This window comes from Eschscholzia californica, unplaced genomic scaffold (genome assembly GCF_041429995.1).
Source record: "Eschscholzia californica isolate CP2 unplaced genomic scaffold, dmEscCali1.0.p SCAF_4, whole genome shotgun sequence".
Taxonomy (NCBI): Eukaryota; Viridiplantae; Streptophyta; class Magnoliopsida; order Ranunculales; family Papaveraceae; genus Eschscholzia; species Eschscholzia californica.
Genome location: NW_028238461.1, coordinates 20,817,744 through 20,831,848, shown reverse-complemented (window position 1 = coordinate 20,831,848; position 14,105 = coordinate 20,817,744). Strand labels below are relative to the sequence as shown.

At 36.7% G+C, this 14,105-nt stretch overlaps 1 protein-coding gene across 2 annotated transcripts; it reads left to right on the top strand.

Moving 5' to 3' along the window:
- Positions 1-986: 986 nt before the first annotated feature.
- LOC147543571 (DENN (AEX-3) domain-containing protein) lies at positions 987-13,376 on the top strand. 2 transcript variants are annotated; one of them, XM_086674120.1, is made up of 19 exons: positions 987-1,383; positions 1,829-2,373; positions 3,557-3,745; positions 4,498-4,581; positions 6,524-6,583; positions 6,816-6,860; positions 6,974-7,173; positions 7,976-8,443; positions 8,784-8,910; positions 9,031-9,228; positions 9,359-9,448; positions 10,314-10,376; positions 10,572-10,646; positions 10,772-10,822; positions 11,424-11,501; positions 11,896-12,030; positions 12,155-12,262; positions 12,634-12,699; positions 13,067-13,376. In XM_086674120.1, the coding sequence occupies exons 2-19, from the start codon at positions 2,071-2,073 to the stop codon at positions 13,133-13,135; spliced, it is 2,409 nt and encodes an 802-aa protein (XP_086530246.1). In that variant the 5' UTR covers positions 987-1,383; positions 1,829-2,070; the 3' UTR covers positions 13,136-13,376. The 2 variants fall into 2 exon arrangements, 1 of the variants encoding a protein (XP_086530246.1); XR_015239894.1 differs by having other exon boundaries at positions 992-1,383; positions 10,772-10,967; positions 11,273-11,501.
- The last annotated feature ends 729 nt before the right edge of the window (positions 13,377-14,105 follow it).

Here is a 14,105-nt window from a genome sequence, read left to right as displayed (position 1 = left end):
ATGAGACTCTTTTGGCTGACTGGAGTTCCATTTCATGCAACTTCTTTGGCTGGGTCGGATACTCCTTGACCGCAAACGTTCTCGTACCAAGTAAACCTTCCCCAAGGCCCTGGTCCACAACCTGGCCTTATCTAACTTTGTCATTCTATTCGATCTTTCTGATCAAATCCTATGGTCTTAGTGTGTAACTGTTGCAGGATTTTACCGCCATTAGCCGCAGATCAACCGATTGAACCGCATATCGTAGTTGGTTTCAAGCTAAACAAACGCAAACGAACTTAATGATCTTCATCGTTTCTCCTATTCGATTAATTAATCACATTGTCACTTTAATCGCCCACATCTTCTTCACAAACAAGGTATGAGCGTCTAGTAAACATTTTTGAAAAGATTTCAATTACTAGAATCCCTTTGAGGAGAAAATATGGTAGCTTGTTCGACAATGAATGAAAGAGAGAAAATAAAAATGCATATATTTAATTTATTCGGAGCTATTAGAGCGGGATCCACTTTTCGGGGAATATGAGTCAAAGCAATAACAAGGATATTTCTAGTATGGTAATATTCAAATATAAAGGGATTAACTCGAATGGAAAGTGCAAAATATATTAAATGAAGATATTACATACATAAAACTAAAATGTTGGTTTGGAGGCCAAATAGACCAATCAACAAATACGAGAATCAAAATTTCTATCAGATAACAAATTATCAGCCATATTAAAATCAATCTTACTTGACACACTACTCTGTTTCCTTATCAAACTGTGACAATTATTTCGTACAACTAAACCTCGACAAACATCAACCTCACAGCAACAATAAATGTCTTTCATCAAAAAAAAAAAAGGAAAAAGAAAACAATAAATGTAATTCCATTTACCCCATAAATGAAGAAAAAGTTATCTAGGCCAAAAAAGAATCGGACTTTTACAAATTTGGCTAAGTACATGGCCATGGGGACCCACATCACAATGATAATAGCCAACTTGAAGACATATATACCAGTTGCGTAAATGGTTGGTGAAATCGTGAAAGCAGCGACCAAATCTGAGGGTACCATCCAGAGAAACCGGTCCACTCTTTCCCTAATAAATCTCTCTATAGCTGCCTGCCTTTGGTGGATTACCATTTAACGTTTAGACGAACACGAGGGCCATTCTCTCAACCCAAACCTTTCTCTTAACAGTTTTAGTAAACATACTTTAAAACGTCTCTCTCTCTCCTTCTCTTTCTCTCTCTAGATTTGGGGTTTTGCACTTACTCCGCCATGGCCGTCTGAGCTTTCTCTCTCTACCTTTTATCTCTCTCTCTCTCTCTATATACAACGACGCATCTTCATCTCTTCGTTTCGTTAGCTCTTTACACATCTGTTCTTCAACGGTGAGTGATTTCTTTTTCAGTTTTTGAAGCTCGGTTTTATCTTATCTCAGAGAGAGGTGAATCGATTTGATTTAGTTTGTATAAGTTTCGTTATTACTTTGATTAGTATGCTTATTTTCTTAAATTTCAGTTTGATTATGAAACAATTCGTTGTTACCGATCTCCTTGGATCCAAAATCGGTTACTTTTCTTTTCAGTTACTTTTTTCCCCTTTTCAATCCACTAAAGTCTATTAAACTAATGAATTTCTCTTACCGAGTGTATTTATTATTTTTTTTCTTATTGAGACGTTTAAGTATGACTTTTCTTTTGAGAGTTAAAGAGTAAATTTTGTTCATCGAGATCAGGAAAAGATGTGATTTTTTTTTTTTGCTTAGCCTTTTTTTGGATTAGTGATCTGAAAGCTCGGTTTTTGTATTAACAAAGATTTAATTTTGTTTTGTAGGAAATAATCATATACTGAGCTAGAAGAGTTGAACAAGTAAAATTGGGATTAGGGTTGGTTCTAAGTAATTTTTCTGGGCTCTTTCGGATGAATTTTAGTGGAATCAGATGTGGTTATGAAAGATTTAAGATTTAGAATAACTTGGTAAGATTATGAGACAAGGGAATGGGTTCTATTGACTAATTTAAGTACAAAACGACTAGTTTTCGGTAGAAGGAAAATTGTGAAGTAGCAAATTCGTTATGTCTAAGGATGAAGAATCCGGTAGTCCAGGGTGGACTGCGTCTTTTTTCAAGCAGACAACTGAGGAAGTTGCAAGAGCTGTTGTAGCTGCAGCTACTGGTGCTAATACTGTTCGTTCTCCTCGCCCTTCTGTAGTTTTTTCCTCCAAAGATGATAATAGCCAACTTCAGAAACTACAACGTCAGGTTTCGAAAGTAATAAAAAGTTGGTCGCCTCCTATTGAAGTGAAAAGAGTTACTTACAATCCAGAGGTTTTAACTAGCCTAAAACGCCAGTGGGCAAGATTTCAAACACAATCTCTGGTAGGTCATTATTCTCATATCATCTTATTAGAAAAGGTAGCGTGTTCGTACTTCGTATGAACTCTTTTTTGTGGTTGGTATTATTAGTAACATAATAACAAATTGTCTTACTTTTTTCGCATCACTTCTGTAGAATGAGATGTTTAACCATATCATTCATGTGAGCGTGGTGCACGAAAGCTATCTTGTTAACTTTATTCTGTAATGACTTTTACGTTATTGTCTATAGGTGCTTGCTTATAAATTAAAAAAAATTGATCATACTTTCCTGGGTACTAGTTATTTGTACTGTAATTCAGTCAAACATTGGTAATTTGTTGTAATTATGGTCTATGTAATGATAATTTTGTGTGTAAATAACATACCATATATATATATATATATTAGTTGTATATGTATGTAGTTCCAATATCGTATACTCAGTAGTTAATATAGACTAAGCCACCAAATTTCGTTTAGCATATAATTTACATGAGAAAGTGCATGGCTTTTTGGCATATTGGATTTGTGGGGGTCATTTAGCCAACAAACCTGTTCATGTCTGATTCCATCAAGAGTGCCAATGTTATAGTGCTCCACATATAACTATTGTATTTCGAAGAAAGAAGAGCGATTGTCAGGTCAAGCCTCTATAATTTCGTGTTCTGTCTAGGAGCCAAAGGTTTTTTTCTTCTTTCGAATGGCCAAGCATCTAAAAGGATGTGACCGCAGGAGGTGAATGCATCGGTTCAATTGAGAGTCAGTCCGCTTAAATACATGAATACACATGACTATATCTAGAAGAATGTTAAACTAGGAAGTTTGCCACCTTCACTTGATCGTGAACCAACAACACAGGGCGAGTGATCCAGAAACACCTGACTACCTTATGCATCAAAAAACACTTAGTAGGTACTGTGTGAAATCTTCCACACCATTGCGAAAATGCTAATACAACTATAAGTAAAGTAAAGAAATTTTATTATGATGTGAATTGGTGAATGAATTTCTTGTGATTGCATAGGAGGTATTGTTAATGAGTAAATAGCTACTCGCGAGAGGATCTTGTAAAATTCCCCTTTTCGTTCAATCCCCCAAATCCTTCACTATTAGTCTTACATCTGGCTTGTTCTTACATTGTGTTTTTATGAGGTTTTCCTCTCTTTGTGTTAACTGTACAATTTGGGCTGTTTATTTTATGCAGGATCGTAGGTCCATAAAGGATCCTTCTAGGATTTTCGAGAGTATGGTAGTTGTTGGACTTCATCCTAATTCCGATGTTCAAGCACTTCAAAGACATATTTTTGCACGGAAACTCGAAGCACCTGGAAAATTACGAAGCGCCTTGGGTGGCCATAATTCCGCTCGTATTGAACCAAACCTTGAACCTCAGGTATGTTGATGAAATTTGGCACATTCAATACTTCAATGGGAGCAACAATAGCGCGACTTCTGAAATAAGATGTTAAGTTGATGGAGGGAAAGGGTTCAACACTTTCATGATTATTTTAGCTTTTATTACTTCTCCCTTCGTCTTTTCTAGTTGTGGTTAGCAGCGTTCTGGTTTTCTTGATCCTGTTATTGGTGGTTATGGTAGTGCTAGGTATCAACTGATAAGGGAAAAGTCGTATTGGATCAGATAAATGAATTAATATGGGGATGGAGATAACCTATAGTGACTACAGTCACTGATGGCTAGATAGAGTACTCCAGCAACGGCTGTGCTAGTGGTTTTATGTCCAACAGTAGGGGTTCCTGTTTTAGATAGATGATTTTTGTGCTGTTGAATTGGTTAGCAATATGGGCATATTTATTTCTTTTGAGCGTTCCTTAACAATTAGCTGTACCCAGCTCCAGGGGAAAAAAGTCTCCTACTCCCATTCAATGTTACTTTATTAGCTTTCTGCACATGTAGTTCCATATTTTGTCAGTATTGTTGAAGTATTGCATTATGATGTACAGTTGCACACCAACTTTGTTCACCCCCTTTGCTTGGCCCATTTTTGATACTATGCTTTCTGTGTATGTATTGGCATTTTCAGTCTAGAGAAATTGAAATACAGCACTGCTAATTGGTTCCATTTACGTCTGATATTCATGCACAAATAATTACGTATTCGAAGATAATCTCCATTCTACTTTCAGGTATTGTTTGTATACCCACCAGAGAAACAGCTGCCCATCAAATATAAGGACCTCCTTTCATTCTGTTTTCCAGGAGGCGTGGAGGTTCGTTTGTTTGTCCCCTGACCTTTATTCTTAGAACATAATTGTTGACTTAGTTTTGCTTGAACCTTAAACATCTTTTATTATTTCATTCTATATTTTGGTTTGCTTTGCACAAGTTCAGTTTTGGGAGACATTATAATCACACAGAGATGCTGAAACCTGGAAACCATGTTTCTGTCTCAGATAGTAAAAACACTGCAAAAATTAGATATCTTTACCATTTTCTTCCTAATGTCCGATGAATACTTTCCAACATTCTCTTTGGCTCCTAAGGGGGTTCAGTTTATTATTCATGGCTCTCAGGGATGAGACTCCACCAAGTCAAGTGTCTCTTCACTAACATAGATCTACGTGCTGTAAAGTGCTAAAGTGAATCGTTCCTGCTAGTACCATTCTATTATTGGTTTTGTAAACAGATTTCTAATATGGATTTGACACGGAAAAATCATATATGTGTGAAAATTGTATTAGCGATCCATGTTATATATTTTCTCATGTGCTTTAGTAAAACTTGGAGTGGTTGTCAAAGATGAAAGTCAAGGAGTTAATAGTCTATATTTGAATGGTCCAAATATGAAGGAATAAACTGCTATCCAGAGACATGGTGGACAGTCTATCCACACCATTCCTTTACCACGATATGGCAACCAGCTTCACCTGTTACGGTGTTACCCTTTCACCTCATAAAGTTCACTTTGAGATGGAAGCTGGATAATAAGTTGTGGAGCTTTGTTCTGTTAAGGCAGTTTGGTTGGATTTACACTCTCTCCCCTATACTATATTATTATATTCCAGATCGTCTTGTAAGGTCATATCTTATCGAGCTCTCAATTTTCCATCCTTTGAACCCTACGAACAAATGGAAATCTCTATGGTAGGATTTTTAAATGGTTAATTTTTTTGGAAACTTTGAATGAGTATATTAAATACAAAGAAATATACAATGTTTTGGAGGAACTGATAAACAGTTCCTTGCACCACATTAGAAATGTAAATACAGTAGAAATGCGTCCAAATTACATACATAATCCGTATAAAATTTAGATCTAGCCCACCGTATATTCCTACTTAAATACTTAAATGTTGACTCCAAGTATTATGTTAATACTTTATTATCCTTGGGAGGCCTACTTATAATATTATGAATAGAACTTAACAGAAACTTAAAAGTTATTGTAGACCCCAACATTTTATCACTTAAGAAGTTAAGATTAATACACATTCATATCTGCACAGGCTCAACTCAGATCTCATGGAGTTCAGATATTTTAACTTAGAATCTTTAGGAGCACTACCATGAAGGGCCCTAGTACTTCAAGACTAGAAGTTACTTATATACTTCTATTTTTTACTTTTATTTATTTTTTTAGTTTTCTATACAATTTTCATAGTTGCAGTTACGTGGTATTCAAATGGCCCATAGCTTGCTATTATTGGGTTATCTCATGCTTAAAAAAAGGCCTTAGGTTCTCTAGTAGCAAGTTTTAGGAGTTTTATTAGGTTTTGGAATGTTTCGTATAGTTATTTATAAGGAGCTCCTAGTGAGAATTTGAACTTAGAGCATTACTAAACTCTCGAGACAAGTTTTATTCGTTTTGATCATTTAATGATTGTAAAACTTATCCTGTTAAAGAAAACGAAAAAATTTGTAAATTTTCTTTTGTGCTGCTCCGGTGAACGCTTCACATAATCAGAACTCCACGTGTAAGAAATACCCAACCGCGATGCGGCCTCTTGGGGGCACTACATGAATGTTAATCGTGTCCTTTCATTTATTTCCTTAAAGTTAATTGGACACAATCTTTTTGCATGATCTACAAACCAATGAGCAACAGTGCGGCATATCCATTTCTGTTTCCTCTGGGTCTTTTTGTTCAGTTCCATAAATTTTGTCGACGAGGAGCGTTTTAGCGAGACTGATGAAACTATGCTAATCTGCCAGGTAAATGCCGTTGAAAGAACTCCTTCAATGAGTGAGTTGAGTGAAATACTTCTTGGGCAGGTATGGACACTATCTTATGCTTATACATAACCTCCATAACTGATGTACAAAATGGTAATTATGTTTACTAACCGGCTGTTTCTTATGGTCTGAAATGCACTTTTATCACTTCGATTCTGTTTATGACATTGTTAAAAAATCACGTCATCAGTCAGCAAAATACCTAAACATGCCTTTTGTAGCAGTAAATATTTGAAATGTTTACCATCTAATATATTCCTCAATTTTACAGGAGCACTTTAAACAAAGTGATCTGTCCTTTGTATTCCGTTTACAGGTAATCACATAGTGAAATACATTTCTTTTATCCATATCCTAATTTCTGACCTTCTGAGCCCCCTTTTTTAATGTTCATAATTAATTTTTTTTCCTCAATCTGTATTCTCGTAGGTAGCTGATGATTCGACTCTGTATGGATGTTGTATGCTTGTCGAAGAAATTGTACACAAAACTTCGGGGCTGATTTCTATGGCCTCAGAGAAGCAACCTCCCAACTCGTCTTCCAGTCGTCATTTCTTAACCACAAAACGTTGTTATTGCATCCTTTCAAGACTTCCTTTTTTCGATTTGCATTTTGGAATATTGAATAGGTGTGCTTCTTATCTTTACAACCTTAATTGGTGTTGGTCAATAGGAGTTTAGAAATAATGTTCGAGAAAGAGTCAAGTATTTAAGTCAGCGAGTTTAGGGCATCCAAAAAAATTCTCAGGGGAACAAGGACTTTGGTCAATATTTCTTAGGGGGCAACTTTATTTTGAGTCCAAAAATTGTCTTTTTTGTATTTTGCCCTCAAATCTTCATCTCCTACCTCTGACCACCACCCACCGCTTCCGATCACCACTGCTATTTCTTTCTCCTCATATCTCCTTTTTTTTTTTTTTTTTTTTTCTATCCCCCTCTCTCTCCTGCTCATTCTCTCTCTCTCCCTCCCTGCTTCGACGAAGGGAAGTATTCCCTTCGTTGGAACCCTCCGCGAGGTTTTCTTGGTCTCAGAGGCAAAGGGAACACTTCCCTTCACCGGAGAGAGAGAGAGAGAGAGAGAGAGAGAGAGAGAGAGAGAGAGAGAGAGAGAGAGAGAGAGAGAGAGAGAGAGAGAGAGAGAGAGAGAGAGAGAGAGAGAGAGAGAGAGAGAGAGAGGAGGTGTTCGGAAATGGTATTGGTAGTCGGAAGTTGTGGTCATGGAGAAGAGGCGAAGATTAATTAAGGGGCAAAATACAATCAAGTAAATTTTGGGCTAAAAATAAAGATGCCCCTATGTCAATCTTGATTGACTAAGTCTTTGTTCCCTGAGCCTTTTTTGGATGCCTCAAAGCTGTGGGCATATTTAATTATAAATATACATATATTTCTGATGTTATTCCTCATTTTAAAGATTTTAATCCGTTCCCGCAGCATCTTTACTCAAGAAAGATTGGAATGGCTAACAAGAGGTTTCGGTACATTAGATTTGGATCCATCAGAGGATTATAGCGAGCACGAAGGTTTACAAGATAAACTTGGAAGTATTTCGCTGGACCATGACGACGTAGATGTACATGGACCTGCCACTTTATCTGACATAAGCACAGAAGGTTCTATATCGATTAGAAGTGACGATGGGAATCAGAATCATCATATAGTGAAAGAAGAATTAAATATATTACAAGGAACCAATGGTTTTAAAACTGTTCTTCCGAACACTTCTCAAACAGAAACACAGGCACTTCAGAGCGAATCTGCAGTTTCTAAACGGATACATGATGCTCATGAAAGAAGTGTTGGTGAGCTCTCAGTGAACAAGATGTCAGAAAAAAACTTGCCTGACGCTGTTCTTCCTCTTTTGCGTTATCCTCAGTATGAAAGCTCCGAGTCTTCTTCCAGGTTGATCACGCTGTTCCCTGATACCATAATGTATATTTTGAATTTTTGATTAATCTCATATTGAGAATATAGCTTAATGGCTGGAGATAGAGTGGGTTGCATCTTTTGGCTAATGGAAGCTCTGATTAAGTATATCATATTTACTTTCCTTGTTGTATCTCTTCGAGATTTATATGGATTGCCTGCAAATATCCTACCATGAGAATTAAGTAACAATTGGGATATTTTTTTTTGAGAACTGTTGCAGTTGGGATCATATCAAGCCTATCTCAGTATTTTGGTTCCTCACTTCATTTTAATTTCATTTTGTTTAATAAACTGCTGCTTTTTGTTTGTCCAGTTTTCGGGGTTCACCAAGTGAAGAAAGGAATATCAGAAGTTATGTGGATGAAGCAGATACAGAGGAGACCTCTTCCTCTGGTCAGGAAGATTCTTGTGATTACAGTGAAGTCCTTGAATGGGCCAAGGTGCAAACTTCTCTCTGCTTAAACATGTCTGCACTTTGTAGCTTTCAGTTGGTTGGATTTTCTTACATTGTTTATGTTGTCGAGTCCTTTATACCAACATTATTTTTCTTACATATTCAGGCAAACAATCGTGGATCCTTACAAATAATATGTGAATATTACCGATTACATAGCCCTGCCCGAGGAACGTCACTTACATATCATCCGTTGGATCATCTGCATCCGTTGGAGTATCATCGACCTGGTGTGTCAGTTTTACATATTGCTGGCTCTACCATTGATCTCAGCTCTTGCAGTACTAGTCTAGAATTTGCAGAGGTAAATACGTAATCCTCGTTCAGCAATTTGAAGATCAGAAACTCTTACTTTCTTAATGTTTTTGAAACGTGATCATCCACATTTATTGGAATGTTGCTAATCCTTCTCATCATTCGGCTCTTGATTTCAGGCACACACTGCACTCCTTGCAGCAGAGGAGGCGACGGCTTTATCAATATGGACTGTTGCATGCATATGTGGCTCCTTACGGCTTGAAAATGTAAGAACACACATCATGTTGAGGTGCTGTACCGTTTATGATTTCTTTTAAAAGTTCATCATCGAAGTTCTCTGAAGAACAAGAATATTTTACATTAACTTTCACCTTTTGGCAATCACATCACCATTGGGGGGACTAAAATCCTTAAGTAAGATCTCCTGGTCGACCTTCCATGGGGACAGTTAAATCCTAAGCCTCAACATGATGTGCGTTCATGTAGAACCTCATCAGAAGGCTGTGAGTGTTCGCCTTTTCTTGAAAACAGTATGTAACTGTATAGAAATTGGGGACCTTATTTCATGAATAGAGTATGTAACTATATAGAGATGTTCCTATTTCGTGAATCGATGTAGCAGCTGCAAAGAAGCGCTCGAATCAATTTCTCACCTTTTTATCCACTATTCACCCGTTGCAAATGGGCCATTCGGGCTTCTTTCATGCTGTCAGCAAATGTGGCTTCGTGTACACCTGCTTTCTTCAACTATGTCCTATACCAGTGTCCAGGTCTTCTAGTACCAAAAAGGGCGAAACCAATACGGATGCTCATTCCAAAAGCAGTTTTCTGGGCATTATGGAAGACTAGGAATGATAAAACCTTCCAGGGCAGAGATGTTGATACTTCTCGGTTAGAAGGATTTTCTTCACTTGGTCTAGGGGTAAACCTTGGGCTAAGAGCACTTCTACAATGCAGGGGAGGCTATGCCTTTGTGTTGTTTTAACTTTTAAGTCTAGTTTATGGACTCGTGTAATTCTTTTCGTTCTTGATAATTTATATATCCAGTATTTTGACAAAATAAGAATTTAGTTCTGTAATTTGAATGAAATTTGTTCGTTGACGTATTGAATCTGTTTGCACACATATCAGGTGTTAACCATGTTTGCTGCGGCACTTCTGGAGAAGCAAATTGTGGTGGTTTGTTCTAATTTGGTATGTGTCAGTAAAATTTACTTCTTAATAGAAACTGGCTTTTCTTTTGGGTTAGATTTATGCATTTATGTTTCGGACATATGCTATAAACAGTTATCTACTACTTGAAATGAGTGTCATAAGGCCTTTATAAAGACGGTTTTTTTTATGTACGTAACTCACTACTATTTGATTCGGATTGGACATTTGTTACAGGGTGTGTTGTCAGCTCTAGTTTTGTCAATTATCCCACTTATAAGACCCTTCAGGTGGCAGAGCCTTCTAATGCCGGTATGGGTTCTTTCTGTTTCATATTGAACACCTATCAGACGTTTGTTGCAAATCTACTTTTGAAGTGTTTATTTTGTATTTTCACGTGTTACGATATTAATAAACTAAATTCTACAACTTCTCAGGTTTTGCCTAATGACATGCTGGACTTCTTGGATGCACCTGTTCCATATGTGGTGAGTTTCCACTATCATATCTGAACTTATGTAAATATCTTGTCTCAACTCTTATGAACATATTGAAGATCCACAGCAAAATATCAGCACGGTTAAACTAGGAAAACTCTTCAGAGCAAGAGTTATTCAGAGTCATACTACGAGTGTCATAAGACCAAAAGAAAGGAAGTCTGGCATTTGGTTCCAGCTGCCATAGTTTGGAACATTTGGAAAGATAGAAACACCAAGATCTTCAAGTAAAAGAACCTTTTGAGCAATATTGATGTTGAAAACATTAGCGGCACTTTATTCTCTTGGATTAGGAAGCTAGATAGTTATAAAAACGTTTCCTTCGTGGATGTAGTTATTCATTGGGAGGCTTGGATATCGTGAGAGATTTCAAGACCCACCCAATCTTATGTACATATGCAGTGTTGTTTTCTAATATATTCATCCAAAGTTTCAAAAAAGAAAGTATTGATGCCCACTTAGTGGATAGGCTCCGCCAGATGTGTTATTTATATTTCCTTTTAGATTTTTTTTTTCAGTAAGTTGTTTTGCAATTCCTGTTTCCATAATCTAGTCTTCTTCGAGTGTCAAATAGTTAGTTTTTTATCTGTAGGTCGGTGTAAAGAACAAAACTTCTGAAGTGCAATCGAGGTTGTCAAATGGCATTCTTGTAGATGCTAACAAAAACCAGGTTTGCAATTTCTTCTTACATTTTCTTCGCTGTACAAAGATCAAATATGATTAGATGGCAAAGTGAGGTTGCAGTGCTCGGGCTCACCTCCTTTTCCCTGTCTTGTTTGACTTTTTTATTTTCTTCTACTTTATTCAGGGAACTTTGGGGATGGTTGTATAAGAAATATGGTTATTGCTTAGACAACTTTTTGGCCGAGTGACGCTAAGTCATTCGAGTGGCTCAAGTCTAAGCTCGAGCCTAGAGTCTCAACTACATAATACTTATCATCATTGTCGAATTTTGATTGATCTTGTTAAGAAACAGAAAGATTTTTGATTTATTGTTATCTTATCATTTATATAAACTGTGTATTTGAGTAAACTAAGATTTATCATTGTTTGGGAAAAAATAGATACGCTCTCCTACAATACCACAATTACCTAAGCAGAGAGAGTTAATTTCATCTTTAAGTCCGTATCATTCAAAGCTTGTCGGAGAAAGCTACTTAGCAAGAAGACGGCCAGTTTATGAATGTACAGATGTTCAGGTAGGTTCTACGAAATATGAACGACAGAAATGCTTTTAGTTTCACGTATGGAACAAATCTTAGGGCTAACTTGTGCTAGTTCGTTTTCGTAAGCTGTTCTTTTTTTAATTCTTCATATTTGTAGATTGAAGCTGCCAAGGGATTCTTATCGGTGTTAAGATCTTACATGGATTCTCTTTGTTCGAATTTGCGTTCACATACAATCACTAACGTGCAGTCCAATGATGATAAGGTCGGTATTCTTTCTTAACCTTAACATCTATGGCAAACCCTTCTTTATATGAATAATTTATTCCTCAAACAAGCGGATATATACCGAAGGGTGCCAGTGGGGGCTTTACCCAATTGTTAACTTTTGGCCTCCAGAAAGAGAACAAATCACTGGGTCATCAATTTCTTTTATGGTCTGTCTTCTGTTTATGATCTTTACATGTTATTGAGTTCTCGTGATGCGAAAATTAATCAAAACAAAGGCAAGTTTAGTACACTATTCATCTGATGAAATAGTCGAATGCACGATATTGCATTGAAATGTCCTTGAAGGCCAAATTTTTTCACCTAAAAAGATTAAGAAACTAACACTATCCTTTATGTCACGTTCAGGTGTCTCTGCTCTTGAAAGAGAGTTTCATTGAATCTTTCCCAAGTCGGGACAGGCCATTTATGAAGGTAAGCTCTTCTCACACACCAAATGTCTTATTAATTCGACAAGTAGTGCAATAGTTTTCTATATTAGACTTGAGGTACACTTTTTTCTTCTCATTGTCTGAATCTGACTCGTGGACCAAAAATCAACCCAAAACAGCGATTCTGACGAGTTAAACAGCACAAGTCAGACAAAAAAACATTCTTCGTTTCGTCTGAGTCAATTCGCACCTTAAGTCAGATTTCAGATCTGACTTAGAAAAGAAAAACAAGCACTACCTTACTCGTAAAAGGAGAATGACACAGACTTCTTTAGGATATTTTTGAACAAAAAAGAAAAAGACAACTTAATGAGCATTATTTTGACCTCTTCTTGTTTTTGTTGTAGCAGCTTTTCGTGGATACACAACTCTTCTCTGTACATACTGATCTTGTTCTCTCTTTCTATCAAAAATGTTAAGAGTCGAAGGGCTCATTTAACGTATACTAGGTTTTGTTGGCTCAATTTTTTTTTTGCTGTTTCTTGTTTTTGGGAGGAAAAAAAAAATTCTTACCAAGTCAACTCATTGTAAAGTAAATTTAACTAACAAGGATGTGTAACTCTCACTCTGACTCCGCCACTGGTTTTCGGAAGAGGAAACTCAGAATTAGATACTGAACAAGTGAACGACTTGAATGAAAGTTCTTGTATGTTGATTCTACTTATTTGCTTTGATGCAATTCTCTGTTGCCTATGATTTTTCATGTTTATGAAAGGTTCTATTTTATATTATGCGCCATTTTTTAGATGTACAGTTCTTGTAGGATGAAACAAGAAAATAGTCTTGAGCAGTATATTAATAAATTGTAGAACATTTTCTAAAATAAAATGACAAACACGAACGGTTACTCATCTTCCTGATGGAAGACATCATCTAATGGTTCAATCATCAAAAGTTTATAGAGGAAGGAGAGCTAAATGTGACAACTTGATCCCAAAAAATGATTCCAAAAATGATTATAACATCTTGAGTGTTTACATTACATAAATTTGAGCAAAGCTTGCGCAAATACCTTTATTCACCCAATTTGTAGACTCGACAAGGGCACGCTCTGCTTAGTTCTATGAACGTTTATGCATGATATTATCAAATAGCTACGCATCCAAGTTCCTAACTGACAGAGGGTTAAATCGTTTGTTATCAACAAATGTCGTTGGGTCAACAAAATATTCCAGGAACATATAGGGAAGTCCATGCCCCATGGAATGCTACGTGGATGATATGATAGTAAAGAGCAAAGTGAGGAAAGAACTCATCCCCAATCTTAAAACGTCTTTCGACAGACTGCAAGCATATAACTCGACTCAGAGCAGTGTTCTTTCGGTGTCACTTCAGGAAAATGCCTACGATTCATGGCAAGTCACTAAGGCATCGAGACCGACCTTGCAA

Bases quoted from the DNA above. Each gene is read 5' to 3' on its own strand.
- LOC147543571 (XM_086674120.1), top strand. From the start codon at position 2,071: ATGTCTAAGGATGAAGAATCCGGTAGTCCAGGGTGGACTGCGTCTTTT. The intron at 8,911-9,030 runs GTGCAAACTTCT...TTACATATTCAG, and splicing joins AAGTCCTTGAATGGGCCAAG to GCAAACAATCGTGGATCCTT. The intron at 12,031-12,154 runs GTAGGTTCTACG...TCATATTTGTAG, and splicing joins ATGAATGTACAGATGTTCAG to ATTGAAGCTGCCAAGGGATT.